The following is a 25,496-nucleotide window of genomic DNA, read 5'->3' as shown; positions in this document are numbered from 1 at the left end:
AGAGGGAGACGTGCTACCTTCTACGCACGCACAACCAGGTGAGGGAGGGAGAGGAGAGGGGGAAGAGAGGACGGGAGAGGAGAGGGGGGAAGGGAGAGGGGAGGGGAGGGGGGAGGGAAGAAGAGAGGAGGGGAAAGAGAGGGAGAGGAGAGAAGAGAGGAAGGGAGAGGTGAGGGGGGAATAGAGGAAGGGAGAGGTGAGGGGGGGAGGAGAGGCATGGAGATGAGAGGGGGAAGAGAGGAAAGGAGAGGGGGAAGAGAGGGAGGAAGGGAGAGGAGTGGGGGAAGATAGGGAGAGGAGTGAGGGAGGAAGGGAGAATAGAGGGGGAAGAGATGGGAGTGGAGAGGAGGAGAGGAAGGGAGAGAGGAGAGGAGAGGAAGAAAGGGGAGAGGAGAGGATGAGAGAGGAAAGGAGAGGAAGAGAGCCAAGAGGAAGAGAGGAATTCGAGAGGAGAAGAGAGGGAGAGGAAGGGAGAGGAGAGGAAGAGAGTGGAGAGGAAGAGATAAGAGAGGCTAGAGAGGAAGGGAGAGGAGGAGAGATGAGCACAGGAGGCTGGACAATCCATGGTTGAAATGTTAAATTGTGTATTTTTCTATATATAGACACACCCTATGTGTTTTAATAAAATCGATTATATGTACTGAGCTTGTTGGATGCATTAAGCACACTGATGAAAGAATTAAGACACAAATGACTCTAGAGGGAGTTCGCTGGGCCAGGCTCAGACTTGGTGAAAGAAGAGAAACAACAAGCAGCTGTTGTCTCTCTCTTCTCTGCTGCAGCGACCACCACAGAATGTTCTGTTACCAAAACCTTCCTTTGTTTAGGAAAAACATTCTCTATTGCCTCAACCCTTGCTCTCTTTACGTGACACATGTATGCATCGCATGCACGTGACCAATAGGGCCTGACCTATAGCCTATCATAATCACATCAATAAATTGGTTATAACAAACTCCCAACTCTATAACACACGTGACAGCAAAATGGATGTGGAGGATGTGAAAATAAACTCAAAATGGGGGAATGTTTACTGGTTGCTCAGGAGGGAAAGGGGAAGTCAGATCTGTGGAAGAAATTTGACTTAGTTGTGGAAGCAACTGGTGATCAAGAAAAATCAGAAAGGTAAGGAGCAAACACGGCCTGGATATTATCTGTGCCAAACAGGTGCTGCTAGGTTACAATATAAATGACCATTTAGTGGTAACAACACTAAATAAATGTATAAGTGTATCTTTTTTGTAAAGCCTTTATTACAGCAAAGAGTAAAAACAGTCGCATGCATTCGTGAATGCAATTGCCGACATGGAATGATTTCTTTATAGTTTAGGCTAATTATTCAAGGCTCCCTTTGTTATTGGATTTTCAAACTAAAATGTATGCTGTGTGATGACATGAACGAATGCATGATTGATGGGTATAGCAGCCTATATATTGACATATGGGCCTAAGTAAGTTATGGTATGAAGACCGCTAAACAGGCCTTAGGCCTACAGATCGATGGTAGTTATGCAAGGCTGCTATACTTAGCCTACTAATGATAATGCCATTAGTCATATTATAATGATGATCATAATAAAAGTAATAAGAAAAGAGGGTATAGGAGCGATGGCTGCGTCAGTAGTATGTGTGACAAACAGGTGCTGTTTTTCTGTCAAAAGAAAAGGTATGAAGCCTTTATTACAGCATAGCAAAGATTAAAAACAGCTGCATTTGAGAAATTGCTTTCTCCGACATGGTTGTGTGAGGCTTGGTGCTCACGGAATCAGTACGCTATTAAACAAACAGGGAAAATGTCTTATTTCTGTATATATACACTACCGGTCAAAAGTTTTAGAACACCTACTCATTCAAGTTTTTTTAAACTATATTTAAAAAAATATTGTCTACATTGTAGAAGAATGGTGAATACATCAAAACTATGAAATAACACATATGGAATCATGTATTAATCAAAAAATGTTAAACACTCTTGGCATTCTCTCAACCAGCTTCATGAGGTAGTCACCTGGAATGCATTTCAAGTAACAGGTGTGCCTTGTTAATTTGTGGAATTTCTTTCCTTCTTAATGCGTTTGAGCCAATCAGTTGTATGACAAGGTAGGGGTGGTATACAAAAGATAGCCCTATTTGATAAAATATGGCTAAGTCCATATTATGGCAAGAACAGCTCAAATAAGCAAAGAGAAACGACAGTCCATCATTACTTTAAGACATGAAGGTCAGTCAATCCGTAAAATCATTAGACTTAACAGCCTCAGAAATTACAGCCCAAATAAATGCTTCACAGATTTCAAGTAACAGACATCTCAACATCAACTGTTCAGAGGACACTGCATGAATCAGGCCTTCATGGTCAAATTGCTGCAAAGAAACTACTACTAAAGGACATCAATAAGCAGAAGAGACTTGAGCAACATGAGCAATGGACATTAGACTGGTGGAAATCTGTCCTTTTGGTCTGATGAATCCAAATTTGACAGTTTTGGTTCCAACCGTCGTGTCTTTGTGAGACGCAGAGTAAGTGAACAGATGATATTTGCATGTGTGTTTCCCACCATGAAGCATGGAGGAGGAGGTGTGATGGTGTGGGGGTGCTTTACTGGTGACACTGTAGGTGATATACACTGCTCAAAAAAATAAAGGGAACACTTAAACAACACAATGTAACTCCAAGTCAATCACACTTCTGTGAAATCAAACTGTCCACTTAGGAAGCAACACTGATTGACAATAAATTTCACATGCTGTTGTGCAAATGGAATAGACAAAAGGTGGAAATTATAGGCAATTAGCAAGACACCCCCCAAAACAGGAGTGATTCTGCAGGTGGTGACCACAGACCACTTCTCAGTTCCTATGCTTCCTGGCTGATGTTTTGGTCACTTTTGAATGCTGGCGGTGCTCTCACTCTAGTGGTAGCATGAGACGGAGTCTACAACCCACACAAGTGGCTCAGGTAGTGCAGTTCATCCAGGATGGCACATCAATGCGAGCTGTGGCAAAAAGGTTTGCTGTGTCTGTCAGCGTAGTGTCCAGAGCATGCAGGCGCTACCAGGAGAGAGGCCAGTACATCAGGAGACGTGGAGGAGGCCGTAGGAGGGCAACAACCCAGCAGCAGGACCGCTACCTCCGCCTTAGTGCAAGGAGGTGCACTGCCAGAGCCCTGCAAAATGACCTCCAGCAGGCCACAAATGTGCATGTGTCAGCATATGGTCTCACAAGGGGTCTGAGGATCTCATCTCGGTACCTAATGGCAGTCAGGCTACCTCTGGCGAGCACATGGAGGGCTGTGCGGCCCCACAAAGAAATGCCACCCCACACCATGACTGACCCATCGCCAAACCGGTCATGCTGGAGGATGTTGCAGGCAGTAGAACGTTCTCCACGGTGTCTCCAGACTCTGTCACGTCTGTCACATGTGCTCATTTGCTCAGTGTGAACCTGCTTTCATCTGTGAAGAGCACAGGGCGCCAGTGGCGAATTTGCCAATCTTGGTGTTCTCTGGCAAATGCCAAACGTCCTGCACGGTGTTGGGCTGTAAGCACAACCCCCACCTGTGGACGTCGGGCCCTCATACCACCCTCATGGAGGCAGTTTCTGACCGTTTGAGCAGACACATGCACATTTGTGGCCTGCTGGAGGTCATTTTGCAAGGCTCTGGCAGTGCTCCTCCTGCTCAAAGGCGGAGGTAGCGGTCCTGCTGCTGGGTTGTTGCCCTCCTACGGCCTCCTCCACGTCTCCTGATGTACTGGCCTGTCTCCTGGTAGCGCCTCCATGCTCTGGACACTACGCTGACAGACACAGCAAACCTTTTTGCCACAGTTCGCATTGATGTGCCATCCTGGATGAACTGCACTACCTGAGCCACTTGTGTGGGTTGTAGACTCCGTCTCATGCTACCATTAGAGTGAGAGCACCGCCAGCATTCAATAGTGACCAAAACATCAGCCAGGAAGCATAGGAACTGAGAAGTGGTCTGTGGTCACCACCTGCAGAATCACTCCTGTTTTGGGGGGTGTCTTGCTAATTGCCTATAATTTCCACCTTTTGTCTATTCCATTTGCACAACAGCATGTGAAATTTATTGTCAATCAGTGTTTGCTTCCTAAGTGGACAGTTTGATTTCACAGAAGTGTGATTGACTTGGAGTTACATTGTGTTGTTTAAGTGTTCCCTTTATTTTTTTGAGCAGTGTATTTAGAATTCAAGGCACACTTAACCAGCATGGCTACCACAGCATTCTGAATCGATACGCCATCCCATCTGGTTTGCGCTTTGTGGGACTATCATTTGTTTTTCAACATGACAATGACCCAAAACACCTCCCAGGCTGTGTAAGGGATATTTGACCAAGAAGCAGAGTGATGGAGTGCTGCATCAGATGACCTGGCCTCCACAATTACCCGACCTCCACAATCACCCCTACCTCACCCCAATTGAGATAGTTTGGGATGAGTTTGGCTGCAGAGTGAAGGAAAAGCAGCCAACAAGTCCTCAGCATATGTGGGAACTCCTTCAAGACTTGGAAAATAATTCCAGGTGAAGCTGGTTGGGAGAATGCCAAGAGTGTGCAAAGCTGTCATCAAGGCAAAGGGCGGCTACTTTGAAGAATCTCATATATAAAAAAGAATTTAATTTAAAACTTTTTTGGTTACTACGTGATTCCATATGTATTATTTTATAGTTTTGATGTCTTCACTATTCTACAATGTAGAAAATAGTAAAAATAAAGAAAAACCCTTGAATGAGTAGGTGTGTCCAAACCTGACTGGTACTGTATATACAGAGGATTTATAAAGCCAGGCACATTTAACAATTAGGCTATTGATTATAGACCTAATTAAGTTGGGGTTTCCTCTCTCCGCATTGTTCTCAACACCAATATGCTGGTTAACTTTGCTATTATGCACAAAGCAGCATGGTCTAGGAAAAGGCGCCAATTCAACAGCACAATGCTTCAGAACTGCAGACAGCGACCGCTATCCAACGCGGGAGATGACGCGTTTGTTACGAAATATCTGTTTTATTAGTGTTGCACCATTGTTCTTACATAATATCACCATATACAACTTCAGTAATGCACGTCTTAGAGTGATGGACTGTGCCATCCCCACAGCCTCCACAATGGATTAGTACACTGAGACAGGTGCGAATCAGACCGGTCTCTTATGCACCATGAAAAAAATTATAGTAATTTGCGACTGAATGTTCGACTAAAGACCAAAAGTCTATCGACCAAACAATCGACCAGTCGACTAAATGTATATAAAGAGTATATATAAAATATACCTTAAAAGTGTTCAGAACCTTTGCTAGGAGAATCGAAATTGAGCTCAGGTGCATCCTGTTTCCATTGATCATCCCCAAGATGTTTCCACAACTTGATTGGAGTGCACCTGCGGTAAATTCAATTGATTGGACATTATTTGGAAAGGCACACACCTGTCTATGTAAGGTCCCACAGTTGACAGTGCATTTCAGAGCTAAACCAAGCCATAAGGTTGAAGGAATTGTCTATAGAGCTCCGAGACGACAGGATTGTGTCGAGGCACAGATCTGGGGAAGGGTACCAAAACATTTCTGGTCCCCAAGATCACAGTGATTCATCATTTTTAAATGGAAGATGTTTGTAACCACCAAGACTCTTCCTAGAGCTGGCCGCCCGGCCAAACTGAGCAATCGGGGGAGAAGGGCTTTGGCCAGGGAGGTGACCAAGAACCCGATGGGCACTCAGACAGCGCTCCAGAGGTCCTCTGTGGAGATTGGAGAACCTTCCAAATGGACAACCATATCTGCAGCACTCCACCAATCAGGCTTTTATGGTAGAGTGGCCAGACGGAAGCCACTCCAAAGTAAAAGGTACATGACAGCCTGCTTGGAGTTTACAAAAGGCACTTAAAGAACTATTTTGCCTGAACAACATTCTCTGGTCTGATGAAACCAAGATTGAACTCTTTGGCCTGAATGCCAAGTGTCACGTCTGGAGGAAACCTGGCACCATCCCTACGGTGAAGCATGGCGGTGGCAGCATCATGCTGTGGGGATGTTTTTCAGCGGCAGGTACTGGGAGACTAGTCAGGATCGAGGGGAAGATGAACAGAGTAAAGTCCAGAGGGATCCTTGATGAAAACCTGCTCCAGAGCACTCAGGACCTCAGACTGGGGTCAGGACAACGACCCTAAGCACACAGCCAAGACAACGCAGGAGTGGCTTCGGGACAAGTCTCTGAATGTCTTTCAGTGGACCAGCCAGAGCCCAGACTTGAACCCGATCAAACATCTTTGGAGAGACCTGAAAATAGCTGTGCAGCAACCCTCCCCATCCAACCTGACAGAGGTTGAGAGGATCTGCAGAGAAGAATGGGAGAAACTCCCCAAATACAGGTGTGCCAAGCTTGTAGCGTCATACCAAGAAGAGTCAAGGCTGTAATTACTGCCAAAGGTGCTTCAACAAAGTGCTGAGTAAAGAGTCTGAATAGTTATGTATTCATTTCTGCAACCCTGTTTCTGCTTAGTCATTATGGGGTATTGTGTGTAGATTGATGAGGAAAATAATAACAATTTAATCCATTTTAGAATTAGGCTGTGACGTAACATAATGTGTAAAAGGTTGAGGGGTCTGAATTATTTCCAAATGCACTGTATATTGTAGTCAGGAAGCTGTACAGAGAGGGGGAGCAGGGGAGACACCTGTGAGTCGATATAGTCGGTCGGTGCCAGTTCCTCTTCAGTGATCACAGGTTAAAAACATCAAAGGCCTGAAGTTTATGAATGATCTCTGACCATGTTTGAACACACAAAGCAGTGTGTGTGTGTGTGTGTGTGTGTGTGCTTCTCTGTGTGAACTGTGTATTTGCAGAGTGTCATTGTTTTTTCTTTTTTTTTCTTTGCTTGTTTGTGTGTGTGTGCCAGTCTCTCTGTCCCTCTTTAACGATCTGAGTCACTGGGCCTGAACGCTAACGGGATACGGTCTCCCAAGCATCTGGCGTCAGGGCGATTCCATCTCAACCGCAGAGTAATCAAATATGACGTCAAGCCCACACACACACACAGTCAATCCCACAAACTACTCCGCCTACCCCCACACACACATTCTTATTCACCCGCACAGACACACACTAACAATGCCACCCGCTTGCAATGTGTGTGGAATGAGAGACTGGTGTCCACAAAACCACCTGAGGGAAACAAGGCCCAGCCCAGCTTTAGGGACAAACATGACTCAGTCACGCCATTCTACTAGGGGAACTACTATCTCTCTCGCCCTCTCTGTGTTTTTCTCTTTCTCTCTCTCCATTGCTCTCTCTTTCTCTCGCTCTCTCCCCCTCTCTGGCTTTCTCTCACCTTTTCCTGTCTCATCTTTCATCTTAGTGCACCTGCTGAGAATGACTTAAATGTTGTAATTTATTTTTGTTGTGCTGTAGAGTGAATAACCAAACAGCCAGGGGATGATATATGATGATGTAGGAACCAGTCTCTTACTGCCCCCTGGTGCTTTCTCTTAGACATGAACTTTGCTTGAAGTGTGTGTGTGTGTGTGTGTGTGTGTGTGTGTGTGTGTGTGTGTGTGTGTGTGTGTGTGTGTCTCTCTGTAGTACGGGAAAGGGGGATACCTAGTCAGCACTGATTAAAATATCCTTTAGCTGGAACATGAAAACATAAGTACATATTTTGCGGCTGCTAGTTTTACGATGACACTTTTTATAAGGTCTTTATGCGCTGCTGAAGTGCCTCCCAAACGTCTGCAGTTAAATCATACGGCCATCCAGGGATCCAAGCCCAGAGGGAGACAAGGTGTGTGTGTGTTTATATATTTTTCGTATACTGCACCTGTCTGTTTGCATCTGATGCACAAGTGTGTGTGTGTGTCTGTGTGTGTTGAGAGATGAATGGGTGTGTGTAGGCATTCTTGTCTGTCAGGGGCAGTGTGTGTTGTGGGTGATTTAATGTCCTCTACTTCTCAACATGAGCTTGTTCCAACAGGAGAGATCACTGGCTGGACCAGGTACAGGATAGTACTGGCTTCCTCTCTCTGTCGCCTGTCCTATTCAGAGCATTAGGAGGGAAAACTAGTACTGGCTTCCTCTCTCTGTTGCCTGTCCTATTCAGAACATTAGGAGGGAAAACTAGTACTGGCTTCCTCTCCCTGTCGCCTGTCCTATTCAGAACATTAGGAGGGAAAACTAGTACTGGCTTCCTCTCCCTGTCGCCTGTCCTATTCAGAACATTAGGAGGGAAAACTAGTACTGGCTTCCTCTCCCTGTCGCCTGTCCTATTCAGAACATTAGGAGGGAAAACTAGTACTGGCTTCCTCTCCCTGTCGCCTGTCCTATTCAGAACATTAGGAGGGAAAACTAGTACTGGCTTCCTCTCCCTGTCACCTGTCCTATTCAGAACATTAGGAGGGAAAACTAGTACTGGCTTCCTCTCCCTGTCGCCTGTCCTATTCAGAACATTAGGAAGGAAAACTAGTACTGGCTTCTTCTCCCTGTTGCCTGTCCTATTCAGAACATTAGGAGGGAAAAGTAGTACTGGCTTCCTCTCTCTGTCGCCTGTCCTATTCAGAACATTAGGAGGGAAAACTAGTACTGGCTTCCTCTCTCTGTCACCTGTCCTATTCAGAACATTAGGAGGGAAAACTAGTACTGGCTTCCTCTCTCTGTCACCTGTCCTATTCAGAACATTAGGAGGGAAAACTAGTACTGGCTTCCTCTCTATGGGACCTGTCCTATTCAGAACATTAGGAGGGAAAACTAGTACTGGCTTCCTCTCTCTGGGACCTGTCCTATTCAGAACATTAGGAGGGAAAACTAGTACTGGCTTCCTCTCCCTGTCGCCTATCCTATTCAGAACATTAGGAGGGAAAACTAGCCAGTGTGTTTGAAGGGAAATATGCCTGACATTCATTATCACACAGCATTTCCATTGATCGACAAAGGGGCAAACTCAGGGGGGCCAAGCATCTGTATGATTTTGCTCCTCCCGACCCTTGTACTTGATTGATCAGTTAAGGTCATTGATTAGATAGGAACTCCCCTCACCTGGTTGTCTAGGTCTTATTGAACACGAATTGAAAGGAAACCAGCAAACACTCGGCAGCCCTCCAGGAACCAAGTTTGACACCCTTGGTCTGACTGGACTGACTTCCTGTGTCTGTGATTGGTTGACAGTGTGATTGACAGGTTAAGTGTCCTGTGGTGTGGTTGCAGGAGCTGCTACGCTCCTCCCAGGGCCTGTCAGAGGAGAGGGGGGAGGTGAGGAGGAGGCTGCAGGAGGCCACAGACCGGGTCAGACAGCTGGAGGAGGACCTACTGGGAGTCACACAGAGGGGACTGCAGAAAGAGACCGAACTGGACTGGTGAGGAGGAACACACACACTGGAAGGAAAGGAACTGGACTGTTGAGGAGAAATGCACACACCATAGATACTCTACAGAGAACTAACATTATTGATGTTATTGCAGTAGAATCCTCTATCTGTTGTGATGGTTGTTGTTATTGTCCAGTCTGAGAGACAGGTTGAAGAAGCTGACAGCAGAAAGAGACAGTCTGGAGACTCAACTGAAGAACGAGAAGGACGAGAGGGACCTCTACAAGGTGAGAGGATACACTCTGTCTGTGTGTGTGTGTGTGTGTGTACGCAGTTGTATGTCTGTGAGTTTCTAATCTTGTGTCCGTGTGTGTGTGTGTAGGGCCACCTGCGCAGCACGGAGCTGGAGAACACCAAGCTGAGTGCAGAGCTGCAGATGCTGAAGGCTGTGGAGCTCAATAGAGAGGTGACCATCGCTCAGTTCCAGGAAGAACTGGACAGGCTCCGAGCCTGCGTCACTCAGAAGGACCGCCTGGAGAAAGAGCTGCACACACACGCTGTCGACAAGGTGAAGGGGGTTGTGGGGGGAGTGTGTGTGTGTGTGTGTGTATTAACCGGTCTGCTCTGCCTTCTCTCCAGGCTGAGATGGGTCGTCTGAGGGAGCAGCTTCGCCAGTGTGAAGAGCAGCTCCAGGCGTCTCGCCAGCAGGCCGCCATGTTGGCGTCGGAACTCCGTGACTCAGCGAACGCCCGCGATCGCACCATGACTGAGCTGTACCGCGCCCGCCTAGAGGCCGACGCCCTCCGTGCCAGCCTGGCCGATGCCCAGGCCGAATGCCGGAGGATGGAGACGCAGTTGGACCACATGAGGACCACCTCCCAGCAGGAAGTGGTAAGGGGACCATAACAGAAATGAGAAGATGGTAAACTCCATTCAATTCATATTAACGGCCATTGTGCATGTTGCCCCTACGTTGTAAATGGACTGTGTGGTGCATTCTGGGTCAAGGAGTGAATGGGAGTCAATTGGGCGCTAGCACAAAACACAATATTAGCATGAATTACATGAACAAGAAGCACATTACAAATCTTTTCAGAGATGTGAGATAATTAACTTGTTCTATGGAATATCGTATAGTCAAGGAAAATAGGCATGTTTAGTGAAGGAAAATAGGCAGGTTTCTTGACTCACCCTGACGTTTATGAAGGGATTGGGTGATTATTAGCTTAGCAACGGTGTGACGCAGCATGACAACGTGAACGTGATTGGTCAACAGTCTGCTGGGCGGGGCATTAAACATTCCCCCATTCATTGGTCAGGGAGATTACCATCTCATAATTTCTTCAAGTATATCAAATTTTATTGGTCACATACACATGGTTAGCAGATGTTATTGTGAGTGTAGTGAAATTCTTCTGCTTCTAGATATGACAGTGCAGCAGTATCTAACAGGTAATATCTAACAATTCCACAACAAAACCTAATACAATCTAGTAAAGGAATGGGATGAGAATATATAAGTATAAAACATATGGATGAGCAGTGACAGAGCGGCTAAGATGCAATAGATAGTAAAGAATAGATAGTGAAGGATATAGTATACATTATATACACATGAGATGAGTAATGCGAGTTATGTAAACATTATTTTTTTTTGTAACAGTATTTTTATTGGAATTTCACAATTTTCACCCATATTAAGAGATACAACAACAGAGACAAAGCAAAAAAAAACAGCACTCACTTACACATACCTGCGCATATATATATATATATCCTACATACACATACATACATATGCATACATACACACATACATACATACACACACATACCCACCCATACATACGTACACCTTTTTCCTCTCCCCGCTCGGCGCTTCTCTCACCCCATCCCCATCATTGCGTCTCTCAATACATACATTTTAAACAAACATACCAACAGAAATTAAACAAAAAAGCTCAGTTTAAACTAAGAAGTTAGGTTCCACACATGGAACGTACAGTGTAATTATGAAATACATAGATCACCACCATTCTAAGACGATCCTTGCAGCATAATAGCTGATACCTCAGGTTCTAGGTAATTTAAATAAGGTTCCCATACTTTGTAGAACTGATCTGTTTTAGAATGCAATGTACATGTCAGATATTCCAGAGGCACCCATTCAAATAGTATCTTATGCCAATCTTTAATAGAAGGAACCTTATCTCTAATCCACTGTAAAATGATGTTTTTCCTCGCTGCAAAGGTAAGGATGTTGTAAAGCCTCCTCTTACCCACAGAAGTAACATGCCTACTAGGGAGACCTAACAGTAAAGAAACTGGGTCCAATTCTAGATCAACCCCTAGGATCTTTTCAATTTCTTGCAGAACACCAGACCAGTATCTTTGTATTTTGGTACATGACCATAAACAATGTGTTAGGGTGCCTGTATCAGTTTTGCATTTAAGACACTGAGGAGAAGAGGAAGAGGGGCTAAAGGCATGTCTGCGATTTGGGGATATATGCAATCTGTGTATTATTCTTAATTGGATTGCTCTAGTACGATTACGTATAGATATTGTTTTTGCATATCTCCAAATGTCCTCCCACATCTCTTCGTCAATAGTAACAGACAATTCTTTCTCCCACACTTGTTTCACCCTCTGTGTGTCAACAGCAGAAAATGACCTTAAAGCATCATAAAACAGACTTACAGACATTTGTGGGAAAAAAAGCATTATTTCAATGACAGACATATCAGGGTTGCCAATTAAGGTGGTGCTCTTCAAAATATAATGTCTTACTTGTAGGAAGCAGAAAAAGTCCTGCTTTGGGAGTCGATATTTCTCGACCATCTGCTCAAATGACAATAAAATCTTATCAGCAAATAAGTCCTTTAGTCTGCGTATGCCCTTATTAAGCCAAAAGTTAAAGCCAGCATCCAGCAATCCTGGACCAAAATCTGGGTTGTTAAGAATTGGGGTAAGAGCAGAGGTTAGTTTGGACCTTCCCAGGAAGCGTTGAACTGACCTCCAGTGTTAAGTGTAATAGGATTATTGCAGTGATCTTCTACAGACTTAAAACTTTTGAAAAATAAAAGATCTTGTAAGGGGTATTTTGAAAAAGAAGTCTCAATGTCTAACCAAATAGAGGAGTCATCGCTTGTGATTCAATCAGAAATATAACATAGGTGGGCACACCACTGATAGAACCTGATATTGGGCAGATCCAAGCCACCCATAGAACTTGGCAGCTGCAATATTGCCACCTTAAGTCTTGGCTTGCGTTTACTCCATATGAAGGAACTTAGCCATCCATTTCCATCCTTTATTACCTTATTGGAGAGTAATACTGGGATCATTTGGATATTGGGTAAAGTAGTCTAGGTAAAATGTTAATTTTCAAGAGGGATATTCTACCCAACCAAGAAGGGAGAGAGTTCCAGCGCTCCAGATCCTGTCTTATTGTATCAAACAAGGGAACAAAATTGGCTCTGTACATTTGCTGGAATTTAGGAGTTGCAAATATACCCAGATACGTAAAACCTGAAGGAGACCATTTAAAAGGGAAGGGGGTGAAGTATTAGGTACAGAGTGAAGGTTATCAAGTGGCATAGCCTCTGATTTAGTTAAGTAAATCTTGTAGCCTGAGAATTTGCTGAATAATTCAATAATATTAATAAGAGATGTAGTTGAAGTCTCGGGACTAGAGATGAATATCAGGACATCATCAGCATACAAGCTTATTTTATGGTGAACATCACCAATGAGCAGCCCCTGTATAGCAGGCGTTACCCTGATGGCCTCGGCCAGTGGTTCCATAACGAGTGCAAATAGGAGAGGGGACAAAGGACAGCCCAGAAGCTATTTGACCTTAGCCCATTAGTAAGGACAGCAGCCTGAGGATCATCATATACAACTTTCACCCATTTTATAAAGTTGTCCCCTAGACCAAATGTATTTAGAGAAAAGAATATGTAAGACCACTCCACACGATTAAATGCCTTCTCAGCATCTAGGGAGAGCACAAGACCATCCATAGCACTTTGTTGGTAGGCTTGAATTACATTAAGTGTCACGGTTTTCTAAAGTAGAACCCAGAAGCAGACCAGGACAAGGAGAGTAAGACGAAGGTGAATATTTAAATGTAGTGTAAATGTAGTGATAGAAAAATCCAAGTGGCGGAGCGGGCAGCGGAGGTGAGTTGTTTGGATAGAATAGGCAGATCCAAGTAAGTAACTGAAGTCACCGACGACCAGGTAGGGATGGGATGAGTGTTCCGGGTGAATGACTGTAGACAGAGAAAACGGAGGTGAGTTCAAGGCAAGCAAGACGTACTAAACAACAAAACAAACTCTATCAAACTGGAGGCTGATACGCTGGCACAACATACTGTTCATGGCTAACGATCCGGCAGGGAATGGATGTCAGGTCAGCGCTTATGAAGTGGAGGGGTGATGATCAGGAGCAGGTGTGCAGATAGCTGATGGGATACAGGTGCAGGTACTCAGAGATACAGGGTGCGTTCCAGGACACCGGAAAAAACACTCCAGGACAGAACACAGGCAAAAACAGACTCAGGAAGCGGGATTCGTGACATTAAGAAGCTGCCTGACATTGTTGCATGACTTACGGCCCTTAATGAAGCCAGTTTGGTCTCCTTTCACAATTAGTGGCAGTGAGTCCTCTAATCTTGTGGCTAGAATTTTAGAAAGCAATGTTCCATACACATTCAGAAGGGAAATTGGTCTGTACGAGGAACAAGACTCTGGACATTTTCCCTTTTTGAGAATAAAAGATATGTTGGCTTCACTCAGCGTTTGAGGGAGCTGGTCATTTGAAAATGAGTGGTTAAACATATCACGCAATGGCTCAAGGATCAGGCCATGGAACTCTTTATAGAACTCACTACAAAACCCATCTGGTCCTGGGGCATTACCATTTTGCAGATTCTTAATTGCGAACATTATCTCTTCCTCGGTAATAGGGGCATTAAGGAGAGACCTCTGTTCTTCGGAGATAGTAGGCAGCTCAATCTTAGAAAAGAAGTTCTCCATTAATTTGGGTGCATCATTTGGCAGTTCTGAGGCATAAAGATTTGCATAAGATTTCTTAAATGAGTAATTTAGCAATTTATTTTCATATAAATGATTGCCATCAGAATCATTAATAGTAGCAATTGACTGTGAGTCAGATCTCTTTTTAGCTAGGTACACCAAGTACTTTCCTGGCTTATCAAGTACTTTCCTTAGCTTTTGCCTGACAAATCCCATTTTCTTTCCAGCGTCCTGTGTTAGGAGAGAGTCCAACGTTGATCTAAAAACTGATATTTCCTTTAAAAGGGCAGGAGTGGGAGTTTTAATATAGTCTTTCTCTTTAGTTCCTAATTCACCCTCTAACGTTTTTTGCTTTTCACGCTTTTTCCGCCTCTTAGTGGCTGTGTATGACATAATCAGACCCCTGGCGTACGCTTTACAGGTTTCCCAAAGGAGCGAGGGGTTATCTGTTGATTGAGAGTTAATAGAGAAAAATGCTTTAAACTATGTAATAAAATATGATGTGAATGTATGGTCTTTAAGGATGGTTGTATTCAGCCTCCAATGTCTTGACAGATTGAATGCCCATTGAGTTTTATGTCCAGGATCACCTCTGCATGATCAGATATGACTATGCTTCCTATCCTAGCGGATAAAACAGACTGCAAAGACGTCCTGGGCATAAAAAAGTAATCTATTCTAGTCTGACATCCATGAGGTGCAGAGAAAAAAGTGAACTCTCTTTTGGAGGGGTGAAAAGTTCTCCAAACATCAGCATACCCCAGATCATCACAAATTGCTTTAAGTGACTTCGCTCGAGGAGAGAGTGAAGCTATACCGCTGGGAAACTTATCAATAAGGGGGTTCAACAAACAATTAAAATCTCCTCCAACCATTGCAGTGTCTGAGTTTAATTCTGAAAAGTCTAGAAATACCTTAGTGAGGAAATCAGGGAGGTGGGCAGGGGGGGAAGTAAATATTCATTATGGAAATGTTCTGCCCATTAATTATAACAAAGCGACCAAATTTATCTTTCACACAATTCAAGACCTTAAGTGGTAAGTTCTTTTTCACAAGAATTGCTACACCTCTACTTCTGGATGTAAATTATGAGAAAAACACTTGACCAAACCCCCCATGTTGTAATTTCAGATGCTCTTTATCATCCAAATGAGTTTCTTGCAACAGGGCAATATCAATATATATATATATTTTTTAAAGACAGTACCTTCTTCCTTTTAATGGGGTTATGGCTTCCTCTATTGTTCCATGTACATAAACACAGTCTGTTACCTGGCATTGCACTTTGACCATTCAATATCCAGACTGAATCCTACTGTAAAAGTGGGGTGGTACCTTTTTCCATGTGTTGAACTCTCTTCTATCTCACCGAGCATAAACAAACGATATAAACCCTGAACTCGAACTATACTAAACCCAAAAATGAAACATGTAAAGATCCAAAAGGGGGTTTTCCCACTAGCTAACATACAGGGGATTTCAACTTTCCAATGTAGACTCTTAAATCTGCATTGCCACTCAATAGCCTCATCCTTTATATATATGGAAATCAATAGAAGAAGATTGAGGATCTTCCACCTAAAACCAAGCCTGGGCACCAATATAGATTCACACATATCTCAGCCTGAGCTATAGCGGCAGTTACTTTAGCAAGAAAAATAATAAAGATACGAATATTACTGAACCGGAGCATGTGAGAACTCACACCACTGTTTCATGATCAGATTCAAATAAAATAAAAAAGTTATCCAATGCCGCGGAGGTGCAGCTTAAAGTTATTTACCCGAGAGAGTCAATAAACGCAGCAGCCTCTTCAGGTGTGTATAGTTTTTTTTAGGCGATCCGTTGACCATAATCTTCAATGTGGCCGGGTACAGCAGTGTGTAGTCCATCTTCATTCTCTTGAGTCGAGCCTTCGCCTCATCAAACCCTTTGCGTCTTCGTACAACCGCTGTGGAATAATCATTGAAGAATGAGACCTTTGGACCTTTACGTTGACTACCGTCAGAGCCGATGTTTCTAGCCGCATCCATAACGCGCTGCTTGTCGGTGAAGTTCTGGAACTTTATAACCACCGGCCGTGGGCTCAGGTTGGGACCGGGTATCGGTGCTTGAGAGCGATGGGCTCTGTCCAGGTTCACACGACCAGCCTTAGTGTCCATTTGTAGGTAGTCAGGGATCCATTCCTCAAAAAAATGTATTGAACCTGTCCCTTCAGAATTTTCCGTGAGTCCCACAACACGAATATTGCATCTGCGTCCTCGATTATCCAAGTCGTCAATGTGCTCCGCCAGTTCGCGCACATGTTTCTCAAGTGCTTTTATCTTAGTGTCCATAGATGTAGTTGAAGTTTCCACTGTAGCAGTTCTTCCTTCCGCCTCATCAACACGCTTGACAACCCTCTGTAGTTCAGCTGAATGGCCTGCTATTGCTTCCAAGATTGTTCTTATCTTAATTAACATCGATCACTTTAGTAATGTTATCCTTCATCTTTTGAATTACCAGGTCCATTGTGCCTGGATCCGCAATGTTGTTAGCTTCGCTAGCTCCTCCTGCACATCTACAGGGATGGTGATTTTGGTCGAGTTCTTAGTAGCTCTGCTGGGCATGTTGTCGGAGATTTTTGAGAAATAGCCGTCAAGACTCATTGTAGGATAACTTATTTAGCCAATTCTACCACTTTTTCAAGCTAGGAGATTAATGTAAAAATATACATTTACGAATGCCACGGGACCTCGCTGAAACAGCGTTCTCTTTACGGGGCCATTTTGTCCCCCCTTATGTAAACATTCTTAAAGTGGCATTATTAAAGTGACTAGTGTTCCATTTATTAAGTGGCCAATGATATCAAGTCTGTATGTAGGCAGCTGCCTCACTGTGTTAGTGATGGCTGTTTAACAGTCTGATGGCATTGAGATGGAAGTTGTTCTTCAGTCTCTCGGTCCCAGCTTTGATGCACCTGTACTGACCTCGCCTTCTGGATGATAGCGGGGTGAACAGGCAGTGGCTCGGGTGGTTGATGTCCTTGATGATCTTTTTGGCCTTCCTGTGACATCGGGTGTTGTAGGTGTCCTGGAGGGCAGGTAGTTTGCCCCCGGTGATGCGTGGTGCAGACCGCACCACCCTCTAGAGAGCCTTGCGGTTGTGGGCGGTGCAGTTGCCGTACCAGGCGGTGATACAGCCCGACAGGATGCTCTCAATTGTGCACCTGTAAAAGTTAGTGATGGTTCTTTCAGCCTCCTGCGGTTGAAGAGGCACTGTTGCGCCTTCTTCACCACACTGTCTGTGTGCGTGGACCGTTTCAGTTTGTCGGTGATATGAACACAGAGGAACTTTCTCCACTACTGTCCCATCAATGTGGATAGGGGGCTGCTCCCTTTGCTGTTTCCTGAAGTCCACGATCATCTATTTTGTTTTGCTGACATTGAGTAAGAGGTTATTTTCCTGACACCACACTCTGAGGGCCCTCACCTCCTCCCTGTAGGCTGTCTTGTCGTTGTTGGTAATCAAGCATACCACTGTAGTGTCGTCTGCAAACTTGATAATTGAGTTGGAGGCGTGCATGGCCACGCAGTCATGGGTGAACAGGGAGTACAGGAGGGGGCTGAGAACACACCCTTGTGGTGCCACTGTGTTGAGGGTCAGCAGAGTAGAGATGTTGTTTCCTACCTTCACCACCTGGGGGGCGGCCCGTCGGGAAGTCCAGGACCCAGTTGCACAGGGCGGGTTCGAGACCCAGGGTCTCAAGCTTAATGATGAGCTTGGAAGTTACTATGGTGTTGAATGCTGAGCTGTAGTCAATGAACAGCATTCTTACATAGGTTTTCCTCTTGTCCAGATGGGATAGGGCAGTGTGCAGTGTGATGGCGATTGCATCGTCTGTGGACCTATTGGGTGGTAAAGAAATTGAAGTGGGTCTCGGGTGTCAGGTAAGGTCGAGGTGATATGATCCTTGAATAGTCTCTCAAAACACTTAATGATGACAGAAGTGAGTGCTACGGGGCGATAGTCATTTGGTTCAGTTATCTTTGCTTTCTTAGGAACAGGAACAATGGTGGCCATCTTGAAGCATGTGGGGACAGCCGACTGGGATAGGGAGAGATTGAATATGTCTGTAAAGACACCAGCCAGGTAGTCTGCGCATGCTCTGAGGACGTGGCTAGGGATGCCGTCTGGGCCGGCAGCCTTGTGAGGGTTAACATGCTTAAATGTCTTACTCACATCGGCCACGGAGAAGGAGAGCCCACAGTCCTTGGTAGTGGGCTGCGTCGGTGGCACTGTATTGTCCTCAAAGCGTGTAAAGAAGTTGTTTAATTTGTCTGGGAGCAAGACGTCGACGTCCGCAACGGGACTGGTTTTCTTTTTGTAATCCGTGATTGTCTGTAGACCCTGCCACATACGTCTCGTGTCTGAGCCGTTGAATTGCGACTCTACTTTGTCTCTATACTGACACTTTGTTGTTTGATTGCCTTACGGAGGGAATAACTACACTGTTTGTATTCGGTCATTTCTGACCATAGATATCCACAGACACATTCATACAGTTGAACCAGGAAGTAGCTTCAGGCTTGAACTTTGGAGGATTCCTCTCATGGATTTATCTTTCTCAGTTTTGTAAAATAGAAATAGAAGATTCATTTAGAACTGCTATGTGCTGGAGACAAGTTTAGTAACTGAATATCAACACTGAATTATCTCTTTGTGCTGAACTACTCCCCCAATCCCCTCCCTCTCTACCCCCTAACTCTCCCTCCCCCACCTCCCTCTGTCTGCTCCACCCTCCCTCTCTACCCCCTAACTCTCCCTCCCCCACATCCCTCTGTCTGCTCCACCCTCCCCCTCTACCCCCCTAACTCCCTCCCCCACCTCCTTCTGTCTACTCCACCATCTCCCCTAACTCCTTCTGTCTACTCCACCCTCTCCCCTAACTTTCCCTCTCCCACCGCCCTCTGTCTGCTCCACCCTCCCCCCTCCCCCCCTAACTCCCTCCCCCACCTCCCTCTGTCTGCTCCACCCTCCCCCTCTACCCCCTAACTCTCCCTCCCCCACATCCCTCTGTCTGCTCCACCCTCCCCCTCTACCCCCTAACTCTCCCTCTGTCTGCTCTACCCCCCTAACTCCCTCCCCCACCCTCCCCCTCTACCCCCTAACTCTCCCTCTGTCTGCTCCACCCTCTCCCCTAACTCTCCCTCCCCCACCTCCCTCTGTCTGCTCCACCCTCCCCCTCTACCCCCCTAACTCGCTCCCCCACCTCCCTCTGTCTGCTCCACCCTCTCCCCTAACTCTCCCTCCCCCACCTCCCTCTGTCTCCTCCATCCTCCCCCCTAACTCTCCCTCCCCCAGGGTGTGGGGACCTCCAGTGAGGGGGGGTGTGTGGTGTCTGAGGCGGAGGCTGAGCTACAGAGAGAAGTGGAGGAGCTGAAGCTGCGTCTCCACATGGCCGCTGAGCACTACAAGGAGAAGTACAGGGAGTGTCAGCGGCTCCGCAGACAGGTGGCCAAGATCAGCGAGGCCCAGGGGGTGAGTGTCTGTCTGTCTGTCTGCAATACTGTACTACACCACATCGTCACAGCGCCATCTTGTGGTACATTTGATTTTTTTTTTATACATTTGAGTAATTTAGCAGATGCTCTTATCCAGAGCGACTTACAGTTAGTGCATTTATATTCAGATAACTAGATGGGACAACCACATATCACAGTCATAGTACGTACATTTTCCCACAATAAAGTTATAGCTAGTAAGGGGATAAAGTCAAGTGGGAGTGTTCGTTCACAAAAGGCTTTTATTTTCTCGAGGTGGGGAGGAGGTGGTGCTGTGGGATTATTTAATGTACTCTTTGAAGTGGGAGGGTTTCAGATGTTTTCAGAAGATGGGCAGGGATCTGCTGTCCTAGCTTCAGGGGGAAGCTGATTCCACCATTGGGGTGCCAGGACATAGAAGAGCTTGGACTGGGCGGAGACCAAGAGACCAGAGGTGACAGAATGGAGTGCTCGGGTTGGGGTGTAGGGTTAGAGCAGAGCCTGAAGGTAGGGAGGGGCAGCTCTTCTTGCTGCTCTGTAGGTGAACACCATAGTCTTGTAGTGGATGCGAGCTTCAACCGGAAGCCAGTGGAGTGTGAGGAGGAGCGGGGTGACATGGGAAGGTTGAACACAGAGTCGCGGTAGTCCAGATGGGCCTTTTTGGTGGAGACTACGGTTTTGCCGGAACTCTCAATTTTGAACACGTATAAACACAGAAGTTAATCATGCAGCTGACCAAATGGTGAGGAATAGGGTGCAGCCTAGTTGAGTCTGATGTTTTCTCATGTTTGTAGGAGTCAAAGAGAAACGCTGCCACTGAGACGACACAGGAGCCACTGACACCCAGTCCAGAGTCACCTACAGCAGGTATACACACACACTCACTCACTCACTCACTCACTCACTCACTCACTCACTCACTCACTCACTCACTCACTCACTCACTTATCTCTTTAATACTAAATCCTCTAACGTGTATATGTTTACAGGCAATCTGTCTGCAACTGTGCTGAGAGGAGACAGTGAGAGGCCGGTAGTCCCTAACCGGCGTGACAAAAACAGGGAACACACACACACTTACGCACAGACCGACGCACACACCAACACATTCTCCGGCATGGAGACCATGAGAGCTGGGGAGAAAGAGTGGAAGGGGCGGAATGGGGAAGAGATGGAAAGAGAAGTGAGTGGAGAGGAGGAAGGGAAAGAAGATGGGAGTGTGGAAGAGGAGAGGAAGGAGGACAGGAGTGGAGGAGAGGAGAGCATGAAGATGGAGAGTTGGGTGGAGGTGGAGAATGAGAGGAAGAGTGCTGAAGAGGTGGATGAGAGGAGTGTGGAGGAGGTAGAGAAAGAACAGACTCGTTCGGTGGAGGAGGAGCTGGCGAGGATGGAGGAGAAGTGGGCGGAGCAGTGTGCTATCAACGAGACGCTTAAGCAGAGACTGGCAAATGAGGAGGAGCGATTCAGGGTAAGTCATCAATGCATACACACACACTATTCTCACACACACGGTCATGCTCACATTTAAGAACAATAGTTGTACACACACACAAACACAACAGTCTCTCTGCCAGGCTGATAAGGTTGTGTCTATGTCAGCCCTGTGAGGTCAGCTCAGTCTATATTGTTCCTCCTCTGGTCCCCATGTTCCTCTGGACTGGCTCGTGTGTGTCTGTGTGTCTGTGTGTGTGTGTCTGTGCGCAAACAAGTGTGTGTTTCTCATAAGTAAGTGTGTACTTCTCTCAGTCAGTTAGGCGTGTGTGTGTGTTTGAGTTCTGTGAGTGAGTGTATGCTCATCTGTGCAGTAAATAGTAGGCTCTTTCCTTTGATAGTCTCCAGATAGAGGTAAATACACAGACACAGTTAGTAACCCTAGCCCTAATGGTCTGGAGAGAGGTGAATACACAGTTAGTAACCCTAGCACTAATGGTCCGGAGAGAGGTAAATACACAGACACAGTTAGTAACCCTAGCACTAATGGTCCGGAGAGAGGTAAATACACAGTTAGTAACCCTAGCCCTAATGGTCCGGAGAGAGGTAAAAACACAGACACAGTTAGTAACCCTAGCACTAATGGTCCGGAGAGAGGTAAATACACAGTTAGTAACCCTAGCACTAATGGTCCGGAGAGAGGTAAATACACAGTTAGTAACCCTAGCACTAATGGTCCGGAGAGAGGTAAATACACAGTTAGTAACCCTAGCCCTAATGGTCTGGAGAGAGGTAAATACACAGTTAGTAACCCTAGCCCTAATGGTCCGGAGAGAGGTAAATACACAGACACAGTTAGTAACCCTAGCACTAATGGTCCGGAGAGAGGTAAATACACAGTTAGTAACCCTAGCCCTAATGGTCCGGAGAGAGGTAAATACACAGACACAGTTAGTAACCCTAGCACTAATGGTCCGGAGAGAGGTAAATACACAGTTAGTAACCCTAGCACTAATGGTCCGGAGAGAGGTAAATACACAGTTAGTAACCCTAGCACTAATGGTCCGGAGAGAGGTAAATACACAGTTAGTAACCCTAGCCCTAATGGTCCGGAGAGAGGTAAATACACAGTTAGTAACCCTAGCCCTAATGGTCCGGAGAGAGGTAAATACACAGACACAGTTAGTAACCCTAGCACTAATGGTCCGGAGAGAGGTAAATACACAGTTAGTAACCCTAGCCCTAATGGTCCGGAGAGAGGTAAATACACAGACACAGTTAGTAACCCTAGCACTAATGGTCCGGAGAGAGGTAAATACACAGTTAGTAACCCTAGCCCTAATGGTCCGGAGAGAGGTAAATACACAGACACAGTTAGTAACCCTAGCACTAATGGTCCGGAGAGAGGTAAATACACAGACACAGTTAGTAACCCTAGCACTAATGGTCCGGAGAGAGGTAAATACACAGTTAGTAACCCTAGCCCTAATGGTCCGGAGAGAGGTAAATACACAGTTAGTAACCCTAGCACTAATGGTCCGGAGAGAGGTAAATACACAGTTAGTAACCCTAGCCCTAATGGTCCGGAGAGAGGTAAATACACAGTTAGTAACCCTAGCCCTAATGGTCCGGAGAGAGGTAAATACACAGACACAGTTAGTAACCCTAGCTCTAATGGTCCGGAGAGAGGTAAATGCACAGACACAGTTAGTAACCCTAGCTCTAATGGTCCGGAGAGAGGTAAATACACAGTTGGTAACCCTAGCCCTAATGGTCTGGAGAGAGGTAAATACACAGACACAGTTAGTAACCCTAGCCCTAATGGTCCGGAGAGAGGTAAATACACAGACACAGTTAGTAACCCTAGCCCTAATGGTCCGGAGAGAGATAAATACACAGTTGGTAACCCTAGCCCTAATGGTCCGGAGAGAGGTAAATACACAGACACAGTTAGTAACCCTAGCCCTAATGGTCCGGAGAGAGGTAAATACACAGACACAGTTAGTAACCCTAGCCCTAATGGTCCGGAGAGAGATAAATACACAGACACAGTTAGTAACCCTAGCACTAATGGTCCGGAGAGAGGTAAATACACAGTTAGTAACCCTAGCCCTAATGGTCCGGAGAGAGGTAAATACACAGTTAGTAACCCTAGCACTAATGGTCCAGAGAGAGGTAAATACACAGTTAGTAACCCTAGCACTAATGGTCCGGAGAGAGGTAAATACACAGTTGGTAACCCTAGCCCTAATGGTCTGGAGAGAGGTAAATACACAGTTAGTAACCCTAGCCCTAATGGTCCGGAGAGAGGTAAATACACAGTTAGTAACCCTAGCCCTAATGGTCCAGAGAGAGATAAATACACAGACACAGTTAGTAACCCTAGCCCTAATGGTCATGTGGTAAATACACAGACACAGTTAGTAACCCTAGCTCTAATGGTCCGTAGAGAGGTAAATACACAGACACAGTTAGTAACCCTAGCCCTAATGGTCCGGAGAGAGGTAAATACACAGACACAGTTAGTAACCCTAGCCCTAATGGTCCGGAGAGAGGTAAATACACAGACACAGTTAGTAACCCTAGCCCTAATGGTCCGGAGAGAGGTAAATACACAGACACAGTTAGTAACCCTAGCACTAATGGTCCGGAGAGAGGTAAATACACAGTTAGTAACCCTAGCCCTAATGGTCTGGAGAGAGGTAAATACACAGTTAGTAACCCTAGCCCTAATGGTCTGGAGAGAGGTAAATACACAGTTAGTAACCCTAGCCCTAATGGTCTGGAGAGAGGTAAATACACAGTTAGTAACCCTAGCCCTAATGGTCCGGAGAGAGGTAAATACACAGTTAGTAACCCTAGCCCTAATGGTCCAGAGAGAGATAAATACACAGACACAGTTAGTAACCCTAGCCCTAATGGTCATGAGTGGTAAATACACAGACACAGTTAGTAACCCTAGCTCTAATGGTCCGGAGAGAGGTAAATACACAGTTAGTAACCCTAGCCCTAATGGTCCGGAGAGAGGTAATTACACAGACACAGTTAGTAACCCTAGCCCTAATGGTCTGGAGAGAGGTAAATACACAGACACAGTTAGTAACCCTAGCCCTAATGGTCCGGAGAGAGGTAAATACACAGACACAGTTAGTAACCCTAGCACTAATGGTCCAGAGAGAGGTAAATACACAGACACAGTTAGTAACCCTAGCCCTAATGGTCCGGAGAGAGGTAAATACACAGACACAGTTAAAGTAACCCTAGCACTAATGGTCCAGAGAGAGGTAAATACACAGACACAGTTAGTAACCCTAGCTCTAATGGTCCGGAGAGAGGTAAAGACACAGACACAGTTAGTAACCCTAGCACTAATGGTCCGGAGAGAGGTAAATGCACAGTTAGTAACCCTAGCCCTAATGGTCCGGAGAGAGGTAAATGCACAGTTAGTAACCCTAGCCCTAATGGTCCGGAGAGAGGTAAATACACAGTTAGTAACCCTAGCCCTAATGGTCTGGAGAGAGGTAAATACACAGTTAGTAACCCTAGCCCTAATGGTCCGGAGAGAGGTAAATACACAGTTAGTAACCCTATCCCTAATGGTCTGGAAAGAGTTAAATACACAGTTAGTAACCCTAGCCCTAATGGTCCGGAGAGAGGTAAATACACAGTTAGTAACCCTAGCCCTAATGGTCCGGAGAGAGGTAAATACACAGACACAGTTAGTAACCCTAGCCCTAATGGTCCGGAGAGAGGTAAATACACAGACACAGTTAGTAACCCTAGCACTAATGGTCCAGAGAGAGGTAAATACACAGACACAGTTAGTAACCCTAGCTCTAATGGTCCGGAGAGAGGTAAAGACACAGACACAGTTAGTAACCCTAGCTCTAATGGTCCGGAGAGAGGTAAATACACAGTTAGTAACCCTAGCCCTAATGGTCTGGAGAGAGGTAAATACACAGACACAGTTAGTAACCCTAGCCCTAATGGTCCGGAGAGAGGTAAATACACAGTTAGTAACCCTAGCCCTAATGGTCCGGAGAGAGGTAAATACACAGACACAGTTAGTAACCCTAGCCCTAATGGTCCGGAGAGAGGTAAATACACAGACACAGTTAGTAACCCTAGCTCTAATGGTCCAGAGAGAGGTAAATACACAGACACAGTTAGTAACCCTAGCACTAATGGT

General features: G+C 45.6%; 1 protein-coding gene across 2 annotated transcripts in view; it reads left to right on the top strand.

Moving 5' to 3' along the window:
* LOC129830892 (tax1-binding protein 1 homolog B-like) overlaps positions 1 to 25,496 on the top strand; it is a 55,199-nt gene that overhangs the window by 15,768 nt on the left and 13,935 nt on the right. For both annotated transcript variants that reach the window (XM_055893715.1, XM_055893714.1), the window contains exons 5-12: positions 1 to 38; positions 9,212 to 9,360; positions 9,509 to 9,599; positions 9,695 to 9,880; positions 9,952 to 10,203; positions 19,698 to 19,874; positions 20,671 to 20,743; positions 20,866 to 21,344. The exon at positions 1 to 38 is cut by the window's left edge and continues 121 nt beyond it. In XM_055893715.1, the coding sequence (XP_055749690.1) occupies positions 1 to 38; positions 9,212 to 9,360; positions 9,509 to 9,599; positions 9,695 to 9,880; positions 9,952 to 10,203; positions 19,698 to 19,874; positions 20,671 to 20,743; positions 20,866 to 21,344 (1,445 nt within the window). The remainder of the gene's footprint in view (positions 39 to 9,211; positions 9,361 to 9,508; positions 9,600 to 9,694; positions 9,881 to 9,951; positions 10,204 to 19,697; positions 19,875 to 20,670; positions 20,744 to 20,865; positions 21,345 to 25,496) is intronic.

Source organism: Salvelinus fontinalis, chromosome 32 (assembly GCF_029448725.1).
Source record: "Salvelinus fontinalis isolate EN_2023a chromosome 32, ASM2944872v1, whole genome shotgun sequence".
Taxonomy (NCBI): domain Eukaryota; kingdom Metazoa; phylum Chordata; class Actinopteri; order Salmoniformes; family Salmonidae; genus Salvelinus; species Salvelinus fontinalis.
Note: the sequence above shows the minus strand (reverse complement) of the source record. Positions and strands in the feature narration are given on the sequence as shown.